Source organism: Bufo bufo, chromosome 6 (assembly GCF_905171765.1).
Source record: "Bufo bufo chromosome 6, aBufBuf1.1, whole genome shotgun sequence".
NCBI lineage: Eukaryota > Metazoa > Chordata > Amphibia > Anura > Bufonidae > Bufo > Bufo bufo.
Window position 1 is genome coordinate 340,740,948 of NC_053394.1, and position 24,934 is coordinate 340,765,881.

General features: G+C 40.9%; 1 protein-coding gene across 1 annotated transcript in view; it reads left to right on the forward strand.

Moving 5' to 3' along the window:
* PTPRT (protein tyrosine phosphatase receptor type T) overlaps positions 1-24,934 on the forward strand; it is a 429,759-nt gene that overhangs the window by 163,618 nt on the left and 241,207 nt on the right. Inside the window, exons 2-3 of the mRNA XM_040436598.1 lie at positions 17,685-17,810; positions 17,939-18,204. Coding sequence (XP_040292532.1) covers positions 17,685-17,810; positions 17,939-18,204 — 392 coding nt within the window. The remainder of the gene's footprint in view (positions 1-17,684; positions 17,811-17,938; positions 18,205-24,934) is intronic.

Genomic DNA, 24,934 nt, shown 5'->3' on the forward strand with positions numbered 1-24,934 from the left:
ACATAAACATTAGTGTATCGTTTGCCAAACCTACCAAAAATGGTGGATTCAGGTGACAATCTTATGTGTATAAGGAGCTCAAAACTCTCTCCTGACAAATAATATTGAGAGAGATAAGGATTTCTTCGCCCAAATCATTTGCTCTTCCAGGAGATAAGCTGCTGCCAGATATGCCTGCCAGTGGCCTTGTCCTCTCTCCCCTTTGACAACACATATGCGCTCAGGCAAGCATGTATGTTTATGTCGGAGAGGTTTGAGAGAGATAGCTGACGGTCGAAAAATCATTCAGCCAACAACATTTTAATGTGTTTGGCCAGCTTTATTAACATTCATGATCCAAGAGGACATCTTATATTATTATAAGGTTCCATCATGGTTACCAGTGGCATTGTCCAGTTACAGTGTCACCAAAAAGCAGGTAGGAGAGGACTTGGGAAGATCCTTGTTCAGGAACAATAGGGTTATAAACCAGTTGTGAAAAACATATCTATTGTCATCTTGAAGATAACATGGTCAAAGAAAAGTAGAAGAGTTTGAACTTTTAGCCTTTGCCTTGACTCAATAAGTCAGTCTGTTACACATTTCTGGATTGTAATGCACCACATTCTCCCCATTCAGTTTGACAGATGTATCACTCTGTGACGGGTTTAGTGCCAAATAACGTTACAAGGGTTGTCCAAGAATAGAGGTCCTACCCATTTGGCAGGTTTTGTAAAGGAAAGATTACTGCTTCTTGAGCTTCCTAACGTTGGCTCCCCACTCCTTCTTCTCCACTGGGCTCCTATGATGTCAACATCCTGTTTGGCATGGCTGCAGCCAATCACTGGCTGCTGCAGAGGTCGGATTCCCTCGCATCATGTGACCATTTGTAGTGCCATTAGGGGAGTTGGTCACCGCCATGGCTAGTGATTGGCTACAGCGATGTCAAACCAGATTGACACTGAGGGAGCCTAGTGGTGCAACGCAGACCAGGATCAGAAAGGGCAGGGAGCTGGTGCCAGGAACATTATGTGCTCTTTCCATATTTCCAACTCGTTTTTTTTAAATCTTCTCTTTTTTTCCGCTGATCTACCAGATGTTAAATTCTTCTGCTGAGAAACAGATACATGTTCTGCAATAGTCTCCTTGAGAAATGGTCATAGAAATAGTTCCTTGAGCGTTAATTTGTAGGCCCATACAGTGCCACCTAACAGCTGATCAATGAAGTCTACAATCTACTTACTGTTTGTTTTTTCCAAGGTTATTAAAAGGGTAATTCAGCTAAAAGCATCTATCACCTATCCAATTTTTGGGCTGTTCTTGTCAGTACCATAGAATTTGACTTGGGTGACAGGACACATATTTGACTGCCATTCTATTCAGACTCCTCCTGGCCACAGTCGTGTAGCTGGGGGATGAGCAAGGGCTTAGCTATAGGGGGTGCAGAGGTGGCAGTCGCTACCAGGCCCAAGAGCCTGAGGGGGCCCAAAGACCCTTGTGCCACATAAGAACACACTGGTATTATAGAAAGTGCATGCTGGCAGGGCTATAGATTTTGCACTGGGGCCCAGAATGTTCAAGTTACATTTCTGGATGGACGGAAGGGCTTAGGTCAAGAATTTGGAATGGGGAAGGGGTTTCGTTTAAATTTTTGCCTCATCCAGAAAAAAAGCCTATGTGCTTCCTTGCCCCTTGCCACAAAGGGAAGGGGACCCAAAGTGAACTGTTGCACCAGGGCCCATGAGCCTTTAGCTACACCCCAAGGGATGAGAGAATGAGGGAGCGAGTTATTGGACCACCACACTGATTCTAGAGATTGTGGAGGTGCCAGTGGTCAAACTCCAATGATCTAACATTTATCAGCTATCCATCATCAATGACAACTCATAGCCCATTCTCCTAGCTATAGGATCAGACCATATGACAATTACATCTCTAATATATTATTGATTGATTAAAATGTAACATTCCAAATTATTCCAAAAGCCATCAGTCTTCTCGGCTGGCATGGGACACTGCTCAAACATATTGACTGTGAGTGATCATCTTGGCATCATTTATCGCTCTGAAGCATATAATGCCTATGAGTACGTCAATAAATACATTTACTAAGAAACTTTTTATCCTTTATCTACCAAGTAAGTTGTCCTCAGCATAAAAGGAGCCATGCTGAAGATGTTTTTACTAGCACAATTTGATGTGAAGGCAACTTAAAGAGGACCAGTCACCTTTTCGGACCCATTTGTTTTAGTAACTACTTTCATTCCCTATGTAATAATGATTGGGGAGCATCTATTCTTATTCTGTGTTGTGCTATTCCTTTTTTTTTTATTCCTTCTAGAAGTTATACATGAATTGCTAGCAGTTTTCAATGATGGTTCAGATGGGTGTTACCAGTAGCAGGTGCATCTTACTCTTTCCATTCAGTGCTGCAGACTTTACAGGGACACACCCCCAACTGGTAAAACCCAGGTCGACCTTTATTGCAGTCTGCTCGCAATTAATTCCTAACCTTCGAGTAGTAATAATAATAATGCAATGACAGTATAGTATAAGAATAGAATAGATTTGTTTTTACATGGAGAATGCAAGTAGATGCTAAAACAGACACGCCAGGAGAGGTGATAGGTCTTCTTTTAAGGAACACTCAAGAAAAAAACTGATACACTGTGTTATACCTGGTTCAGGGCCCAAGGGGGATTATCGTTTTGGTGTTCCTTGAGTCCTTGTATTACCGCCCTCTCCTGCCATGAATAGGAATAACACGGTGTATATGTTTTGGTTGGAGGGATCCTTTAACAAATGCCATTTTCAAAAATAAGAGTTCTATAAGTCAGACTCAGTCTATATTGCTATACTATCCACTAAGACTTTCAGCTGCAATAAAGAGAAGGCCGTAAAATAGGAATATGGGGTCAGACTGTCATTATGGCTTACTTGCAGTGAGATAAACAGAAGCTGCATCTGTAAAAATCATCCACCCATCAAGCACTGAATCTTGTATATTTTACTTGAGATGTTCAAGGATGCATACCAATTGCTATTACATCTTTGAGATAGCATAAGTCATTTTTTATCTTTACCAGTATTTAATTGTCTTCTCCTGCCAACACAAGCTGTTATGCTGCAAACAAACACAGCAATTCACCTCCGCATAGAGTTTAAGGACTTGAGAAATCAAGAAGGTTTTAGGAAAAGAAAAATATGGCAATTATGGAACAGACATAAAACATACGCTCCTCCTCTGCAAAGAAATGTAGAAGAAAGGACATATTTCTTCACTAAACCCCGTCTCGATCAGCGTACTGTGCTGGATGGGAACTCACTTCCTGCAGCGCTGTATGATGGTCGGGAAGGGGTACGTGTAGAGCGGGCACAATCAGCGGCAGGGGCCTGGCTTCCAGTAACAGGTTGCTGTATCCCATGACATCCCTGATGCTGGTGAATTAACCCCTTTGATGCCACCATCAATGATGACGGCCGCATCTAAGTGGTTTGGAGAGGGAGGGAGCTCCCTCTCTCGACCCATCGGCTCTCCACAAAGCGGGTGCCGATTGTAGCTAAAGCAGCCCATTGCCTTACAAAAGCCCTGGGGCCTGGCAGCTGCAGAGGCCTTTGAGGCCCAGGCCCCAGGTTGGGTCTCATAGGCAACCTGTCAATGTAATACTATGTATTGTAATGCATTGTAAAAGGGATCAGATCCCCAAAATTTTCAATTCCCCTAGTGAGGCAAAAATAATAATAAAAAAAAAAGTGAATAAAATGTGTTTCTGAAAATGAAAAAATTAAATTACTGTTTTCTCTTGTCAACGAATTTACTATTGAATAAAAAATAAATAAGAATAGACATATTAGGTATTGAGGCATCTGTAATGACTGACTCTATAAAAAATATCACATGATCTACTCCGTCAGGTAAACAGCCATTTTTTGGTCACCTCACCAAACAAAAATATTGAGCAACAAAAAAGTTGAATGCCCCCCAAAATGGTACTAATGAAAACCCCACCTCACCTCATCCCTCAAAAGGGAGTCCTTACACAAGACCATTGCCAGAAAATGTTTGATAAAATATATGTTGATGCAAAAAACATGATTTTTTTGTAATGTAAAAAAAAAAAACTATATCAATCCTATAATCATACTGATCAGCAGAGTAAAGATATATAACATGTTATGTTTCACACACCATGTACGCCGCAATAGCAAAACCCAAAATGCAATGGCAGACAATCTGCTCTTTCTTTATCCTGCTTTCCAAAAAGTAGTGTATACCCCAAAATAGAAGCAATGATAATGGCAACTTATTCCACCAAAAATAAGCCCCCATACAGCTCCATTGATAGAAAAATAAAAGACGCATGGTCAGAAAGTAGCTGTTTTACAACACCAGACGCTGTTCCACAGCAACATGGCGCCTGTAAACCGACTCATTAAAACCTGCGCTGCACATTTATGGGATTTCTGTGTAAATTACGTGTTTTATTAGAATTTTACACTTATTTTTATTTTTACATAAGAACATATTAGATTACTGAGCAACCTGAACAAATCACATACATAATAGCAAGGAAAACATAAGCAAAACGCTAATGTAGACCATACAGATCAGCCTCAAAATAATTAAGAGGGGTATGGAAAAATGGGAAGGGTAATAGGATAGGGAAGGGGAACAGGATTAGTGATCAGCAGCACGACATTACCATCAATCAGCATATATTACAATGTCCTATCTTACTTAAAGGAGCTTCCAAAAAGGCTCAAAGGCTTACAAAATCTAATAACTAAAGAAACAACTAGGAAATGGCACTCAATAAACTCAGTCTCACACTTTGTTCCGGAATTATTCAAGGAATCACCAATCACTTGCATAATCCCAACCTCTTGGTTATTTTGGCATAACAAGTTGAAGAGTAGCGCTAAGGGGGATGTGATTCCTATGAAGGCGCTATGGGTCAAGGGGAGACCGATAGGAAAATCAGAACTAGGCATGCTTATTTCTTGCCAGGATATTCCTAATAAGCAATATGATACGTTGCTGCACTTTCTAAAAAACTTTGAGGTCCCCAACCCACCCTCATGCGAAAACAATTGGTGGCTTAAATTAATCTCTTTAAAAACTCCTACGCCCCATATACTTTTGAAGTGTTATGAACTGATTAATACTCCCTCTAGTGAACCGGGATTTTTCAACAGTTGGAACAAAGAACTCCAACATAAGCTTTCTGAAACTCAGAAATTGGCAATTCTCAATAATGCATTCTCCAATTCTCCAGCATACAACTACCAGGAACTTCAATATAAAATTACCACTAGATGGTACAGGACTCCAGTGTTATTAAAAAGATACAATCCAGAACTTTCCAATGTATGCTGGAGATGCGGACAAGGCATTGGTAATTACGAGCACATTTGGTACACATGTCCCTCTCTTACCCCTTTCTGGAATGACATATATAATGTAATCAATAAGGTATTTGATACAGAAGTTGCTTTGTCTGTGAATTTGGTCTTGTTTAATTTGTATAATACACACCAACAAGGTGTGAAGTCAGACCTGTGTAATTTTATCCTAAATGTGGCTAAGATATTAGTTCCAAGACGTTGGCTCCAAAAGGATCCACCGACATTGAGTCATTGGTTCGAAGAATTTTTCAAAGTTTGCAACTATGAAAAGAAAAGATGGTATGCTGCACACAAGCCTGAAAAGTTTGACAAGATCTGGAAAAGGTGGCTAATAGCTGTGGAAACGGACGTTATTTCATCTTTGTGTAATACTGCTGGACTTTAACTTTGCTTAGGTAGCTTAGGGCTTACTGGTGAATGGTCATTTATGGGATTTCTGTACCCAGTAGAACCCGCTTATCAATTCATTTATCATTTTAATCAGCAAGATCCATCCTAGCAGACAGCAAATTTAGTTTAAGGGCTCATGCACACAACCGCGCCGTGTTTTGCGGTCCACAAATTGCGGAACGGGTCACCCATAATAGAAATGCCTAATCTTGTTTTATTTCTTTTGCGGCCCCACGGAATGGAGCAATGGATGCGGACAGCACACGGAGTACTGTCCTCATCTTTTGCGGCTCCATTGAATTAATTGGGTCCACATCCTAGCCGTAAAAAAAATGCGGCTCGGATGCAGAACCAAACAACATTTGTGTGCATGAGCCCCTAATAGGGTTGATAATAGCTGCTCTTAAAATGGTCTCTGCCAAATTCACCACCATCTGCTCTCAATGACTTGTTGAAGATTAAGAAAAGATGCTGACAAACAAAATTTATTTATACATCCAGGATAGCGTACACCCTCCTGCCACCAATGAGATCCCGCTGATAAAGGTCTAATTCAGACCGAAACGTTCGGGGAATACAATGTGGCTAATATTTTTGTTCTATTCCTGGATATAAATAATACCGTATGGAATAATAAGTGATGTAAACACTTCTTTGGTGATTAAAAAGAATTGCATATATCTTGACTGGAGTGCCGTAAATATTCCTACAACCAAAATTTAGTGGGCTGCTAGATCCATTTGTCCACCAAGCTACTTAGATCTTGACGTTGTCCTGAGGGTGGTATTTGTGCCTCTAACTATTGGCTGAAAAACAGCTGCCATATGGTCACTTATGGTCCAGGGTTAAGCTGCTACGGAACTGATGAATTTACCCAGTTTGGCTAATGTGTGTATGCAAATTTGTTACTGGTTTCAGGACTCTAGACTGCTGGAATATGTTTTGAATATTTTTAATAGCTTAACTGATCGATAAAAACAAGAAAAAAGGTTGTAAATGAGAATGGCTGTGAACTGATAGATAATATGATTTTTAATAATTTATTATATAGTAATAAGTAACTGTTAGAAAGCAAAAAAAAAATACATTAAATTCAAGTTAGGTTACTCATATCAAGGATTGTAATGGGGCTTCATTTGATAACTGTAAACTTAGCTTTTCCTTTTTGCTGTTTAATACCATTTTACCAATAAATATACAACATCGAAATTCAACCTAAATATTAAAAAAAAACTCAGATTCGGAAGATTCATTTGGATCAGACCCCCAATATTCATCAGATCAGACCTCCAATCTTCATCAGACTCCCAATCCTCATAAGACCAGGGAGCTATGAGTAAAGCCAGCACCCATTATATACACTGCTCCCCATCCTACTTTACATAATGGAAGCGCTCATTAGTATTGCCATTATAGTACACACTGACATTTTCCCACACTTTTGGAATAAAGTGTGTCTTATAGTGTGGGAAATACAGTAATTCATTATAAGTTATTGAGAAAATCAACCTGTTTGGTGGTGTGATTGGTGTGTAACTTAGGGCAAAACCAAAAAATAGTTATGTGTTTTGCCTGGTGTTGAGTGTCTCTTTCTCCTCTGATACCTTGCATTCAGCATTACATTATCTCTGGTCTCCTTTTGCCCAAGTTGCCTTTGCCCTATGACTTTCTGTAATCTCCAGCAACTTGAAGTAATGGTTCCAGGTTCTGGTAGCAATCCTGGTCTAAGTAAAATAAATCTAGATCTTTATGCAAAAGTGATATTACGTACTACCCACCCAGGCCTCTTTCAAATTATCTAGAAATTGATGGTATATAACTCACATTTTATTAATAGATTTGCTTGAAATTAAAACCAATTCAAAAGTGACAACCAATATGGCTGCATTTTTCCCTTTTCAAAAATGTCTGCCACAAAAAACCAGTGCACCAATATCCCTGTAGGTGAAACAAACCTAATGATGACAAATATTTGGGTACTGGTTTAACTTTTCATATCCTAAGGGTACTTTCACACTAGAGTTTTTGTTTTCCGGTATTGAGTTCCGTCCTAGGGGCTCAATACCGGAAAAGAACTGATCAGTTTTATCCTAATGCATTCTGAATGGAGAGCATTCCGTTCAGGATGCATCAGTTCAGTTCCTCTTACGTTTTTTGGACAGAGAAAATACTGCAGCATGCTGCAGTTTTCTCTCCGGTCAAAAATACTGAAGACTTGCCGGAATCCCATATCCGGCATTAATTTACATTGAAGTGTATTAGTGCCGGATCCGGCATTAAGTGTTCCGGCAAAACGGATCCGGCTTTCCAGTCTGCACATGCTCAGACCTTTAAAAATGCTAAAAAATTTAATACCGGATCCGTTTATCTGGATGACACCGGAGAGCCAGATCCGGTATTTCAATGCATTTGTCTGCATCCAGATCCGTCTGACAAATGCCATCAATTTGTGTCCGGATTGCCGGATCCAGCAGGCAGTTCCGGTGACGGAACTGCCTGCCGGAATCCTCTGCCGCAAGTGTGAAAGTACCCTAACACACGGATAGTTATATATTATGGTTCCTCATACGCCATACAGAGGGTGGCTATGCACATTAGATGGATGTTGGCCAAACCCACCGATTTCTGCAAGACTGGTTGTCCTTTCAAGGTGTCTTGTGGTATCCTGACTGTCCTCTGACTTTCAACATGCACAAACAATCCTTTATTTCTCAAGGTAGAGGTGTCGGGCAGCGCCTTGATGGGGTTGGTCAATTTAGACTGACATTTCTAAAAAAAAATACCATAAACAGTCATGTATGCTAAATGGAAGCATACATGACTTTGTACCTCCCCCAAATTTTATAGTGATGGCTGCGGTATTGGTGGTGCAAAAATACAGACCAGGCATCTTCCATGTAAGATGTTGGCGGCCACGTGACTTGTTCACATGACTGCTTCCTTGTGTTGTTTTTGGCTTCCACGATCGAAGGCGGTGAAAGGCAAGTGGATGCATCCAGCTCTTAATAAGCTCCTACCGCTGAGTCATTAGCTTTATTCTCATCATTGCTATCTGTGACAGATGGAGAAGTAATTTTTCAAATCTTTAATATTTTTGGTTAGATCTCAGAGATCTGCATAACTGAACTCACAGGATGAAAGCAGTCCCAGCAGGGTGTGAAGGACATAGAGACAGATCTATGTTGTTCCATGCTGTGCATCGTGATTTCACAAATAATTTATTTAATAAGATTACCTGCTGACGCCTTGTCTTACATCTGAGGCTCTGTCCCAAAATAATTAACTTTACTTAGTGGAATGTAAGTGCTGATTAGGAATATTACATCTTATCATTAATGTCTATTATACATGCATTTCATTATATTTCTGCTGTAAATCAGTATCAGTTTTGTATCTAGTAACCCTCCAGAGGCATGGACAGTTGCTATTCAAAAATGTATAGAGGAGCACTGGATGGCCCTGCTCAACGCCAGGATATCCGTCAAGATAAAGAAAGGGAAAAGGGTGGTAGGAGTATAGCCTCTTACGGACTAATGCTTGTGCTCTATCTCACGGGCACAGTTCACGGAGAAACCCCAACATGAAGACTACTGATGGCACTCACCATAGTTGCCCAAATAGTCTTTATTATCTTCCAAAAAATTTACAATGGCAGCAGGAGTGCAGAGCGCCACATGGGCAACATGCCGCCTCTAGTGCCTGTGTGGCGCAGTGCACCCCTGCTGCTATTGCAAATCTTTTGGAAGAAAATAAAGACTATTTGGACAACTATGGTGAGTGCCATCAGTATTTCTTCATGTTGGAGGGACAGTGTATATGTTATGTAAGACCACATAAGTCTTATGGCTCAGAGCTTAGCTTTCCTTCCTAGCTGTACATGGACTTTATAGTTTGATTTTAATCCCATAATCATGTGGACTCTCTTTACAGAGTAAGTGTCTTTAATTATTTTTTTTATAAACAGGTGAATACAAGAAACATATCTTATATGAGAAAGATGCTTCTTTCTCATCTTATCAGGGTCCTCTCCTGCTGCCCATCCCCTTCTCTTCACAAACTCTTATTTCACTTTTCCAATCTTGTTTTAGTGAAGACAGGCTGCATGCTCACTGAAGGATCATATTACACAGAGGTCTATGGATAGGGGAGGCTGTTGGGCATAGGCAGAGGAATATAAACTGACAGAAACATTGGCGCTGGTTTGTAAGTGATTTACTGTCTTATTTTAATGTTATGTACACCTTTGGGGCAATTTTTTTATTATTGAATTGTAAATTTTTTGAGCTAAAAATCATTTTTACAAATTGGTCTTAAAAATGTTCAGCCCCTTCAGCCTTGAGATTCTCTAGTAGCAAGATCTGTGTGTTTACTGTGTTTTTACTGTGTTCCGTCAGGCAGCTCAGCTGCCGGCTCCTTATGTCTGATCTCTGACCTCCTAAACACTCATTATAACTCAATTCTAATCTTACTGATAAGAATGTGGCTTCAATAAGTGTATTTGAGCTATTAGTTATTTAGAGATAAGGATTATTAGATGACAATTCTCACAGCTAGGTGGAAGTTAACCCTTTATGTCAAACCTGCTGAATATTTTTTTAAAAATAAAGACCAATTGAAAAGATGACTTTAAGCCCAAAATGAATAAAATGCAATCATAAAAAATTGCCCCCAAAGGTGTACATACATAGCCTGAACTGCCCAGCACTGCTGTGTAATGTCCTCCATTACTGCTCTTGTTTCTCAGGATGTGCTACAGAGATTTATGGAGCTGGAGCCCCTGTTTCTCCATTTTCTGTGTATAGGCAGACATGACACCAGAATATGCCAGATACAAATCATATTGTGCCCAGAAAAGTGTTATTCCCCATGTACAGCAACATAACAGTTTATTCTGTAAAATTACTTGAAATTACACCCATTAATGTGCAGAAAATCGACTTTGTTCTTCCTGCCGTCTGCAAATGATCTTTTTCAAGTCAAGGAGCCAGTGCTTTCCACCTAGAATTCTCATAAACATATAGCCAGAATAAGGAGGTGATGCTTAGGAGACGGGCTGAGTAGAAGTCTATGGGCCCGTCTCAATTCCATCCTCTGCAGTATGAAGAGAGTGTTTGATATGCAAGCGCTTCTCTCTTCTCCTTCAATCGGTGCAGGTCTTAGTGATCAGATCCCCACCAATCAAAACCTTTGATATTACGTATCAAAAGTTTTACAAAATCTCAGTGATCCTTTAAAAACTATGTCATTTTAGGGTGGACACCTGAACCTACTGCTCAGGAACAGCTAAACATTTATTAAACTGCCAATTTTGGGCATTTTATTCTGAATTCCTCTACATGTCGAAAGTCAATATTCAATGAGGGTAAAGCCTGGCTACTAATTGGCCTGGAGCAGACAATACCTCCGTAAGAATGTGCACATCTTGTTCAGTACCAAGATTCATGCAGAACAAAATCTCATGTTGCTTGTGTGAAACTCCATCTCATACCTTCAGGTAAATTGTCTGACAAACCTCCAGGGATGGTGAAAACCACAGAAATATGATGAGCCTGCATTTCATTTGGATGAAAGACGGTGTACCAGAAGAACTTCTATAAAGACGTGCTAAAAGTCTTATATAAGATATCAACTTGTGAGGTGAATGATTTCTCAATATGCCCTGGAAACTATGATAAATCTTTCATACCACCAAAACTTTTAATTTGAGTCAAGAAGCAGCAATTTTCCATTGTTATAGGTGTTGTTCTTATCTATTTCTCATGAATTGTACTAGTTACAATAGAAATGTTCGCCTATAATGTGACTCATTCTCGCAATGCCTTGTCCATGCTTATCACATAGCTAATAATTAAATCTACCGAAAGCTTTGGGTGCTGGTATGGTGTGATGTGGTGCTAAAAATACAGCCACTGAGTACTGGGTAGCTGAAATTTATGTAAATGATGATTAATATCGCAATGAACATGTGGTGGGTATGCAGGCTGCTACTGCTAAAACAGTACAAAAAACAAATACTTAAATGGGTTCTCTGGGCTACAGATATTGATGACCTATGATAGGTCATCATTATCCAGTCGTGAGGGTCTGACACCCACACTGATCAGCTGTTTTGGTCAGCCACAGTGATGGAAGCTAACAATGCACAAAGCGGAAGCTGAAGCCTCCATAGTCCACTGTTTAGTTTCCAGTGCAGGCATACTGAAGCTCAGCTCCTAGTCACTTGAATGGGCACTGAGCTGCAGTATCCCAACTTGGCCACTACAGATCTGCCTCCAGCAATGTATGCTGTGTAGTTTCTGGCTTTGCGGCAACCTGAAACTGCTAATCGGTGGGAGTGATGGGTGTTAGAACCTCATTAATCTGATAATGATGACCTATCTTGAGGACTCTGAGGTGTCTTGTGATATTCTTTATACTTTATCGCACTTGGTACATTGTTTGATTTAATACAGAGTTAGACCTACGTAATCTGCCACCCACCATCGATTGACTGATATACAACGTGTCCGTTCCATCAGATTTAAGTTAAGTTTGACGGGAGAAGAAGTCCTGTCTATTGTACTTTTATTTCCACCAAAAATAATGGAAACCTAACTGAAAGGAGCATTCTGGGTCTTTTTAACATTGAAGTCAATGAATGATGGTATGAAATTTAGTTTGTGCCCGTTATTCAATCCATTTAAACCATTTTGTCTGACAGAATAGAATAATGGACAAGTCAAGACATAGGGCTATGGTCTCATCTGCACTGAAGGCTCCTTTGGGGGCCTCTGTCACAAATTTTGTTAAAAATGCCAGATAAAATAGTACAGCATGCTGAGTTATTTTGTCTCGTAAAATGCCAGGTTTTGAAAAGGAAAAACTGTTGGATCACCTTATAGTCAATGAATTAGTGCCTTTAGTCACCATTATTTGATGGCTCCAGCTCCTCCATTGAAGTTCTGGTGTGAACCTAGCCTTCCCCACTATGCAGATAAACCCAGATGGAGCACTACATGCCATTCAGTGGTTGGCACAGGAGAAGTAGTGCCCTACAAAAGGCTACCGCAGAAGGAAATAAGTAGAGTCTCTGTAGGGCTGCATATCTCTGCATGATTTATGCATGTTATTTATATAGCACCAACTTTTCTCCATAGGGCAGGACATAGATTGTCATCACTCCCATCAGTACTATCGGTCCCCATTGACCCACAATCTCCAAAGTATCCTATCAGTATATTTTTGGAATTAGGGAGGAAACCAGAGTACTTAGAAACATGAGGAGAACATGCAATTTTCAGTGTAGATGTTGCCCTTGGTTGAGTTCAAACTCAAGACACAATGACAACCACTGAGCTTCTAATGAATATCGGATTCTGACAGCCAATATAATGTTTATGTACATATTATTAACAGACATGCCTATGCAAATTTCCCATTGACAAGTGCTATTACTCTGTTAAAGGGATGGTTCAGAATTAGAAATACAGTCGTGGCCAAAAGTTTTGAGAATTACATAAATATTGGAAATTGGAAAAGTTGCTGCTTAAGTTTTTATAATAGCAATTTGCATATACTCCAGAATGTTATGAAGAGTGATCAGATGAATTGCATAGTCCTTCTTTGCCATGAAAATTAACTTAATCCCCCAAAAAACTTTCCACTGCATTTCATTGCTGTCTTTAAAGGACCTGCTGAGATCATTTCAGTAATCGTCTTGTTAACTCAGGTGAGAATGTTGACGAGCACAAGGCTGGAGATCATTATGTCAGGCTGATTGGGTTAAAATGGCAGACTTGACATGTTAAAAGGAGGGTGATGCTTGAAATCATTGTTCTTCCATTGTTAACCATGGTGACCTGCAAAGAAACGCGTGCAGCTATCATTGCGTTGCATAAAAATGGCTTCACAGGCAAGGATATTGTGGCTACTAAGATTGCACCTCAATCAACAATTTATAGGATCATCAAGAACTTCAAGGAAAGAGGTTCAATTCTTGTTAAGAAGGCTTCAGGGCGTCCAAGAAAGTCCAGCAAGCGCCAGGATTGTCTCCTAAAGAGGATTCAGCTGCGGGATCGGAGTGCCACCAGTGCAGAGCTTGCTCAGGAATGGCAGCAGGCAGGTGTGAGCGCATCTGCACGCACAGTGAGGCGAAGACTTCTCTCCAAAAAAAACATTAGGGACAGATTGATCTTCTGCAGAAAGTATGGTGAATGGACTGCTGAGGACTGGGGCAAAGTCATATTCTCAGATGAAGCCTCTTTCCGATTGTTTGGGGCATCTGGAAAAAGGCTTGTCCGGAGAAGAAAAGGTGAGCGCTACCATCAGTCCTGTGTCATGCCAACAGTAAAGCATCCTGAGACCATTCATGTGTGGGGTTGCTTCTCATCCAAGGGAGTGGGCTCACTCACAATTTTGCCAAAAAACACAGCCATGAATAAAGAATGGTACCAAAACACCCTCCAACAGCAATTTCTTCCAACAATCCAACAACAGTTTGGTGAAGAACAATGCATTTTCCAGCACGATGGAGCACCGTGCCATAAGGCAAAAGTGATAACTAAGTGGCTCGGGGACCAAAACATTGACATTTTGGGTCCATGGCCTGGAAACTCCCCAGATCTTAATCCCATTGAGAACTTGCGGTCAATCCTCAAGAGGCAGGTGGACAAACAAAAACCCACTAATTCTGACAAACTCCAAGAAGTGATTATGAAAGAATGGGTTGCTATCAGTCAGGAATTGGCCCAGAAGTTGATTGAGAGCATGCCGAGTCAAATTGCAGAGGTCCTGAAAAAGAAGGGCCAACACTGCAAATACTGACTCTTTGCATAAATGTCATGTAATTGTCGATAAAAGCCTTTGAAACGTATGAAGTGCGTGTAATTATATTTCACTACATTACAGAAACAACTGAAACAAAGATCTAAAAGCAGTTTAGCAGCAAACTTTGTGAAAACTAATATTTGTGTCATTCTCAAAACTTTTGGCCACGACTGTATATTGCTGCCTTCTTCCAAAAACAGCTCCACACTTGCCCATGGGTTGTGTGTAGCATTACAGCTCTGCTCAATTGAAGTAAAGGAGATTGCTATACCACACATGACTTGTGGACACAGGGTCGGCACTGTTACTAGAAGAGCAGTCATGTTTTTAATCATGGAGAACTCCTTTAAATACACCCAGTTGAGTCAATGAAACTGATCTTGTCTATATACATTTTTTACTTAATTATCTGCTTCTTGCTTAAAGGGGTTGTCCCATGAAAAATATTCTACAGTTTTCATACCAGCAGCTGGATCTGAATACTTTTGTAATTAAAAACTTAGCTTAGCCACAGAGTTTTTCAATTAAATGTATCTGTATAGCGCCACCTGCTGTATGTTGTTTTTTTTTGTCCTTTTTATTATATAAGACTCCTTTAGGCCCCTCTCCCGAAAAAATTTATTCACTATCCACAGGAATACCAATCATGAAACTGGGGGTCTCGTGTTTCCCTCTTTGAATGGCACATTGGTCACACACACGTCCACTGGCACTCCAGTCAACTCTATTGGACTACTGAAGATAGTTGAGTATTTTACTTGGATATCTCAGGCAGCCCCATAGTGTTAGATAGAGTGGAAGAAGACTGAGATGACATGGGACCACCACTGTTGTGATAAGTGGGCGTCTGATCCCTGGGGATCAGGAATAAGGGGATAAATGTGTTTCATAGAAAATCCTCTTAATCCATTACTCAGAACAAATTCTCAGATACTGCTGTTCTTGCAGTGAGATGATGAGATTTCATCTTCCCCCTCCTTTTCTCAGTAATATACTCCTTCTATTTATTACTTTGCTGTTTATCTCATCTATTTTCCTCATAATTCTGTGCAGTTTATGAACTCTCTGCCTTTTCTTCAGGTCACTTCCTTTCTCTGCTGAACTTGCAAAAATGTCCTCCCGGCCTAATTTTTCTACTTTATCTCTATTTAACTGGACTTTTAAGCTATAATCCTTCACACTAAATATTGTTCTCCTCAACTTCATTACATATATCTCAGAAATGATTACCGCCTAAGCCCCATCAACTTGGGTGTGAAGACACTGATAGGAACTGTTCCATCATCATGTAGATTAGATGCAATTTGGTTTTGTATTTTAAAGTGACCCTCCAGTTCAGGAGAAAAAAAAAACATATTTACTGGGAAGCAAACTTACACAGTGATCTCCCTTTCCTCTTCTTCGATGCAGATCCTCTAATTCTCAGGCCACTATTCTACTATTCAAGATGGCCGCACCACTTCACATTGTACATCGTTAGCCCAAGACCTTTCCTACCTGTCCAGTCCTGCTCCTGGATTGGCCAGCTTCTGCTCATGTGAGTAGTGTTGGCCAATCCAAAGGGAGCAGGAAGTGTGTTGGGCTACCAAATGCACATTATGCATCATATAGTCTGAGAAGTGATGTGGCCATTTTGGATGGCAGAAGAGGAGCTTGGGTATTGGTATATAAAAGATTAAAGTGGTTAACTCATTAAAGTCATAGACAGCATATTCCTAGATTATGGCTTTAATGTTCGATTGGTGAACATCTGACAGCTGTAACCAATGTCTCTATAATGAGTCGACTCCCTATGGCTCTGGTTGTTTTTTTTTTGGAGGCCACATAGCCTATTATAGTCAATGACCGACCACTAAGCTACCAAAAATGTAAGCATGACCAGGGAGTTGCTATAGGGCATGCAGAGATAACAGCTGTATCTGAGTCCTGGTGCCTAAGGGAGCCCAAAAATATACCTGTCTTATAAATGACATATGGTAGGTGGGCCGCCCTCATTACGCCTCTGGGCTCCTTTAACTCAAACATAACTCGTTAATCTTCTTGTTTCATTTAATTCTAGGTACACATGTACATTTAGGGAATGGGGAGTTACTCTTTGAAGGAGTGGACATCAGGCTAGACAGGGTTTTGTAATGCTCCATGTCTACATCACTAAAATCCTGACCTTGAAACGCAATGTGTAAAAGATATTGGCTCCCAAAATGGGCCTCTAGAAATGTCCAAAGCATCCAGATGTTTGATACTTCGTCTAGCTGGATGATGAGATTTGGTCACCATCACATAATATTGGTTAACTGATCCCAATGATACATCTCTAAACAGAGTTTTTTTTCAATCAATTCTCAGTCTTTACTGATGATAAGCCAATGCTTTCAGGGCTTCTTCTCTACCTAAGTAAACATAAGGTTTACATAAAGGGAATGTGGGATCAGAAAATTATCTATTGTTTAAATCACTTTTTTATGTTAAGCATAGCTTTTTTTTTAGAATTCTTGATGATTTAAAAAAAAATTGATGTCCCTATATAATTTTTAGTAAAAAAAATCATAAAATCATGCACTTTACATTGTCTACTAGACTTCCTGTCTTTTGAGAGCAGCTACATGGTCCATAGACCAATGGACGGGATGGAACCCCTTTAACTTCGATGGGAGAGTTTTCTAGGCATGCTTTGTGACCTGTGCAGAGGTCAGGAAGAAGCTAAGCTGTGATATCACCTATTATGAATGGTGGATTTTGTATTATCTGTATAGAGGTGTTACTTGTCATTGTAATTTCACCTATGATGATAATTATAATAACTACTAAAAAGTTATCTGTACAGAGCGGGAAATCGTGACCTATTATTAGCCAATGTGAAGCTTGTAGGATTATATACATTTCAATTAAAAACAGTGACATGGAAAATAAATAAAAAATAAACTCATCAAAATTAAAAAAAAAAAAATGTTTTTATGATTTCAACAATAGGTCATTTTCTGATGATTCATTCCCTTTAAGTGCTATCTAGCGAGTTTCTTTTGTAATTTTACATAATTATCGAAATGCCAATGCATATTCTTGTTTTCCTTTCTTACTTTGACCTTTGATTCTGTTTCTTCTAGGTGGGTGCAACTTTGAAGAACATTACAGCAATTGTGGTTACAGTGTGGCCCTTGGTACTAATGGATTTACTTGGGAACAGGTCAACACATGGGAGAAGCCTCCACTGGACAGTAGTGTTCCAACAGGTGACACTTATCAATCCTTTTTGCATCCTCTGTGATTTCTTATTCCTTCTACCCACCTGCTTTATCTATTTTGTATTTATCCTACTCAAATTTTCTGTTTTTTCTGTACAATTTATTATTTTGTTTAGGGTCGTTCATGCTAGTTAACAGCACGGGGTTTGCCACCGGACAGAAGGCTCACCTACTCCTACCTGTACTTAAAGAGAATGATACTCACTGTATTGACTTCCATTACCACATGTCTGGCCGCACAAGCCCTGGTTCTTTGAATGTCTATGTAAAAGTGAATGGTGGACCACAAGGTAACCCAGTGTGGAATGTATCCGGGATGGTGACAGAAGGCTGGATACGAGCAGAACTGGCAATTAGTACGTTCTGGCCCAACTCTTACCAGGTAACTAATATACTGAAGACAAACTTGTAATTACTTACATGGTCTATAAGTGTTAGGCTGAATTCACAAAAACATTCCAAAATCAATGCATGTGAACATGGTACAAAGTTGCTTAGGCCTAGTAATTCCAAGGAGTTCCAAGAAATACATACTCTTACTGCTACACGATGGACTAGTTTGGGATCATCTGCTGGTTGTCGATGTTGGCACCTTATGTTCAGACTTTAGGCAAATGTGATCTCTTATGGCCCACAGCAGCACCTGTCCTGCTGGTGGGCATGGCCACCGCCTTGTTAACTTACTCCAGAGCTTCAGGGATCTGTCAGTTTGGTACTACCATCTACCTCTTCCTGCCCAGTGTAGTAGCGATGTAGTAGCAATAGTAGTAGTAGCGATACTCTTTCTAAGCAGACTGATGCTTGCTTCCTGCCAGCAATGGCTCTGGCTCTTAAAGGGCCAATGTGTGCATTCCCTAATCTTCTCCAGCCAATGGCTGGTTACACTAGAGTACTTTATGTACCCTGAACAGATAATAAAATAAATCAGCAGCTCACCACCTCCAATTCAATTCATTTAATTACTATTGGTGTATTAATAAATATTTTATACTAATATAATTGTGCCTAGAGCACCCACTGGCCACATTACTGCACTTTATGCACCCTGTGGGAAGGCACTTGAACAATAGGTCCTAGTTCACTAGTTTCCTGCTAAGATGTGCTGTATTAGTTTGCCTGTTCAGTATACCTGACCTTTACGGGTCCTGTGTTCTGATGTTAACTTAGTTAACTGGGACTCCGATCGGAACTCTCCGCTGCCACCAATGATGGCGGGGGGGGGGGGGGGGGGTTTTAATTAGGGGGGGAGAGGGGAGGCCGCACTGGCCACCAATGAATTTAATACTGGGGAGAGAGGGAGGGGGGGCCGCACTGGCCACCAATGAATTTAATACTGGGGAGGGAGGGGGGCCGCACTGGCCACCAATGAATTTAATACAGGGGAGGGAGGGAGGGGGGGCCGCACTGGCCACCAATGAATTTAATACAGGGGAGGGAGGGGGGGGTGCACTGGCCACCAATGAATTTAAAACTGGGGAGGGAGGGGGGTCTGCCCCCTGCTGCCTGGCAGCACCTGATCTCTTACAGGGGGCTATGATACGCACAATTAATTGTGCGGATCACAGCCCCCTGTAAGAGATCGGGTGCTGTCAGGCAGCAGGGGGCAGTTATGTACACAGTTCTTAGTATATTCTAACTTGAAGCGTCCCCATCACCATGGGAACGCCTCTGTGTTAGAATATACTGTCGGATCTGAGTTTTTACGATGTGAAAACTCAGATCTGAAAAAGCTGTTATGCAGACGGATCCGTTCTGAACGGATGCAATCGTTTGCATTATAGGTGCGGATCCGTCTGTGCAGATGCCAGACGGATCCGCACGGAACGCAAGTGTGAAAGTAGCCTAACATAGTAACATAGTTTATAAGGCTGAAAATCGTCCTCTGTCCATCCAGTTCAGCCTATTATCATACAAGTTGATCCAGAGGAAAGCAAAAAAAAAAAAACTGTGAGGTAGTAGCCAATTTTCCCTACTTTAGGGGGGAAAAAATCCTACCTATGCTGACCTTGGCTTGTTTATCAGATTGCACATACTCCATTGGCCCTGACCTCGGCCTGTTCTTGACTAAGGTTTTTGCCTCAAACCCTTGGTTCCCTGAACCAGTATCTCGTGACACCCGTATGTCAGGAGTCACTTGACCAGAATCTACTCCAAGAGGTGGCAAACTAATTGTTCCCCTGCAGGAAAATACAGATCCCTGTACAAGAATAAAGGGTGAACACCTGTGGAGCCACTTAGATAATGCCCTTAGGAGTAGCGCCAAGCCAAATCTGTTTACCTGACAAATTCTGTTCACACCCCCTTCATTATAATAGAAACTCATAGAAATGGTAAAATAATAATAAAATGGCTCATAAATAACACCTAGCTTTCAAATAAGCATTGATAACTAATATTAATAGAAGTGATATGATCAGTAAAGAGCTGACTTACAGGCCATGGATGCATGCAATGTTCTGGGTTAGCTGAGAACAGTAATCGCTTTTTTCTCCTCCCCAATGTTATACAGACACCTTGTTGACATTTGATGATAGTTCGTATAATTTGCTCTTTGCTGTTTGACACATACTCTGAACACTGGCATTTGCACAGTGTGCCTCATATAGGACCGGCTTCTGACGAGTACGCCAGCGTAATTACTATTACACATCAAGTGCTTTACTTCGTTTCAATTGACCTTTAGCACCTACTGTAGATATTTTCATTTATATAATACATTCCATGGTAAATCAACATCCATAAAAAGATAGAGCATCAATGCCAGTATAGCAGAAAACATCACTATATACTTATGCATTGTGTGCATACCGGACACATTATATTGCGGTTTTATCATTTTCTTCCAGTGAATCATTTTTTTAAAATCATTTTTTGCTCCTTAAAATAGTTAATATACCCTTACTTTGTATGCTACTAGATACATCATGGCCTAATCTATCATTGCACTCATTTGTCATGTTTGGCTTAACATCTCATATTTTAATTAAATTAATTGTTTACCCTTTTATGAACCTAGTGTCTTTGGGGCATTTGCTTACAAAAAAAAATAACCACTTCTGGCAATGAATTGTCTCTACCATTATTAAATATAGGACACCAATTAGCCACAATCTATGATAAGGCAATTAGGTAAGGAGAATAAATTAGAGATGAGCCAATTGATTTTACAATTTGGAAATTCGATCTCTTTTACAATATGTTCTAATTCTTATAAGCCCAAATTTTGTGTGATTTGATTCAAGAGAGTCAAAGAGAAAGAGACTCTTCCCAGGCAATCAGAGCACTTTCGACTGATCATTTGGCAGACCAGAATCAAATTTTAAGAAATTCACTCATCACTGCCTTGCATACTTCCCAATATTTAATTTCCTGATTTTAGGTCATTTTAAAGGAATTGTCAGAAAATTACATATTATTATAATATTTGTTTTTGTGGTTTTTAGGTGACTATTTAAATAAAAAGAAATTCTGTAATATTCCAGCTTTACACTGGCCACTGGAGAGCACAAAATAGGATGACCTTACCTCTTTCCTGCAGCTTACTTTTCAGCTTTGCTATGTAGACTAGGATAAGGTCTGCAGTGTCACCCTATTATTTTTAAATTGTGGGTAACTTCTTTATAGATGTACTGTTATTATGGTGACGGAGGCCTAGGTAATGCTGAATTGTACAATATTAAAAGATCTACCACATCTCTAGGGCAGAGGATTGTGCTCCATATCTCCCTGAAGACTGTACTAATCTACTGATATTTTGCTAACCAATAACTCCCATTCATTGCAGCAGCCTTTGATCACATGTGCAGCACCACAGAACAGGGTAACTGTAAAGGGTTGATTGTTAGACTGTTTATTGGTTAATTGAAATGTTCTGATTTGTTGTATTTGTCTACTCAATAGTATTGTATAGATAGGTCTGGGTTAACAGACTTGACTTAGCCCCTTTAGGTTGCTAGGAGATGGACTGGGGTCTGCTCCTAGTCAGTGCAGAGTCTAGTGCTAAGAATAGACCTACATGTGCTTGTTCCTCAGTACTAGGCCTAAGCTCTGATAACTATCATCTCTATGACAGATTATAGATAAGGAAGCAACTTTATCCAAAGAGAGAAAGAGAAGAAAGATTAGAAGAACCATAATCTGCCAGGCTATGCATTGGAGTTTGTCAACATGGTACAGTGAAAATTTAAGGCTGATATGGTCTTTGCTACTGTGAGAGGGAATATTAACAGTACGCCCTTCCACACCAAGGCGGTTTGGCCAGCCGTATCTTAATTCTGCATTCTTCAGTCCAGGAATTACAGAACTTCTAGCAAAAACCTCAGATGCATGTCTAAGGTTCTACAGAGACTTTAGAAAAACAGAGACAAGAAGTGCAATAACCTCCATCATTGCTGTTATCCATACATTGCTACTGAGGAAGAAGTGTATTGTCATTTGCTTTGATCTGTGCCTTGATACTGTCTGTTGGCTGTACCACTACCCCTATTCTGCACTTTAGTAAAGGTAGATTTGTTTACTACAACTGGCCTGGCCACTGACTCTATTACCATACTTTTCCATTTGACCCACATTCACACTCTTGCCTTGCAACCTGCCAGGATACTTAACAACAAGGGCACCCCAATTACCATCAGGCAGAAGCCCCAAAAGGGTAAACCTTCCTGTCACTGCACAGAACTAGGAGGGCATTGGTGTGATGATTGCCACAGTGATCTGTGTCTACACTCATCCTTGCCAGAGCCACTACCACTCCCATTCTGCACTAACATACACCCTCTATACTGTTTATTCAGACAATTGAAGAAGGGTCAGAATATTAAGGGCTCTTTCACACTTGCATTCTTGTCTTCCGGCATAGAGTTCCGTCGTCGGGGCTCTATGCCAGAAGAATCCTGATCAGGATTATCCTAATGCATTCTGAATGGAGAGAAATCCGTTCAGGATGCATCAGGATGCATCAGGATGTCTACAGTTCCGGAACGGAACGTTTTTTGGCCGGAGAAAATACCGCAGCATGCTGCGCTTTTTGCTCCGGCCAAAAATCCGGAACACTTGCCGCAAGGCCGGATCCGGAATTAATGCCCATTGAAAGGCATTGATCCGGATCCGGCCTTAAGCTAAACGTCGTTTCGGCGCATTGCCGGAGCCGACATTTAGCTTTTTCAGAGTGGTTACCATGGCTGCCGGGACGCTAAAGTCCTGGCAGCCATGGTAAAGTGTAGTGGGGAGCAGGGGAGCAGTATACTTACCGTCCGTGCGGCTCCCCGGGCGCTCCAGAGTGACATCAGGGCGCCCCAAGCGCATGGATAATGTGATGACATGGATCACGTCATCCATGCGCATGGGGCGCTCTGACGTCATTCTGGAGCGCCCCGGGAGCCGCACGGACTGTAAGTATACCGCTCCCCCGCTCCCCGCTCCTACTATGGCAACCAGGACTTTAATAGCGTCCTGGGTGCCATAGTAACACTGAAAGCATTTGGAAGACGGTTCCGTCTTCAAATGCTTTCAGTACACTTGCGTTTTTCCGGATCCGGAGTGTAATTCCGGCAAGTGGAGTACACGCCGGATCCGGACAACGCAAGTGTGAAAGAGGCCTAAGTCCTAAATTAAGACTAGATGAGAGAAGAAGAATCTGCAACAATAATTATAATTATTATTTTTAAAGATTCTCTAGGTACTGGTACAGTGCCGAGTGATTGGCGCAAGGCAAATGTGGTGCCCATATTCAAAAAATGATCTAGGTACTCCACAGGTAATTATAGACCCATAGGCTTAGAAAGTATAGATTGTAATTGGATGGAAAACTGGCTGAAAGACTGTGTCCAGAGAGTTGTGGTCAATGATTTCTATTCAGAATGGTCCCGGGTTATAAGTGGTGTACCCCAAGGTTCAGTGCTGGGCCCTTTATTATTTAATTTATTTATTAATGATATCGAGGACAAGATTATTAGCACCATATCTATTTTTGCACATGACACTAAGCTATGTAGTACTGTACAGTCTATGGAAGATGTCCATAAACTACAAGCTGACTTGGACACTCTGAGTGATTGGGCATCAACTTGGCAAATGAGGTTAAATGTGGACAAATGTAAAGTTATGCATCTTGGTAGTAATAATTAGAGATGGCCTTGCGGTTCGCCCGGCGGTCATTTCGCGGCGAACTTTGCCCATTCACGATTCGCCGAACATGCGAACATATGGAGAAATTTGCGCCCGCCATATTCTTTTACATTGTGAAGAACTTTGACCCATGACACATTCCTCAGGTGGGACAGGACAGCCAATTGAGACGTTTCAGCACATGGACATACCCACTACCTTATAAATAAACCTGATCTGGCCGCCATTTTACATTCAGTCTTTTGCCATTGTAGGGAGAGGTTGCTGTGTGGAGCAGGGACAGGCTGTTAGGGACACCAAACGCTAGCTAATAGAGCCAAAAAAGTGATTTTAAGCTCTAGTATAGGTGTGCTATCGATAGGTGTGATACACAGAGGGGTGCGATATACTTATACTTTTATAATGAGTCAAAAACACACAGATCTATATAGTGATCACCTGGAAGTTAGGGGCTAGGGGCTTACTAGGGCCATTTTTATATAGGGTAAGGTCCCAGACAGGGTCGCTCTTATCAGGGCGGGTGGTCTGTGGTTAGGCTATCAGGGCCAGAATAGCACCCCCCTGTAGGGCAATATCAGGGACAGTTCTTTGCCCACCCTGTCCTTCAATACCACATCATCATCTGGCCCAGGAATAGATGGTTTTTGCTTTCCCTCCTGGGAATCATGGATGTGCACTGGAACCCCCCGGATTGTGGTAGGACATATGGTTTCTGATTCGGTGACGCCGAGAACCTGATTTAGTGCCGCCGAGCACTTGTTGATGCCTATCACATCTATGCTTTTTGGTTAACTTTAATAATTTCATTTATTTTCATTTTGAGGGATATCTTTTCCATTCACACGTCCGCAAAATGGGTCCTCATCCGTTCCGCAATTTTGCGGAACTGGTGCAGACCCATTCATTTTCAATGGGGCCGGAATGTGCTGTCCGCATCAGCGGATCCGCACTTCCATATCTGTGCTTCAGTTTCCCCCAAAAAATAG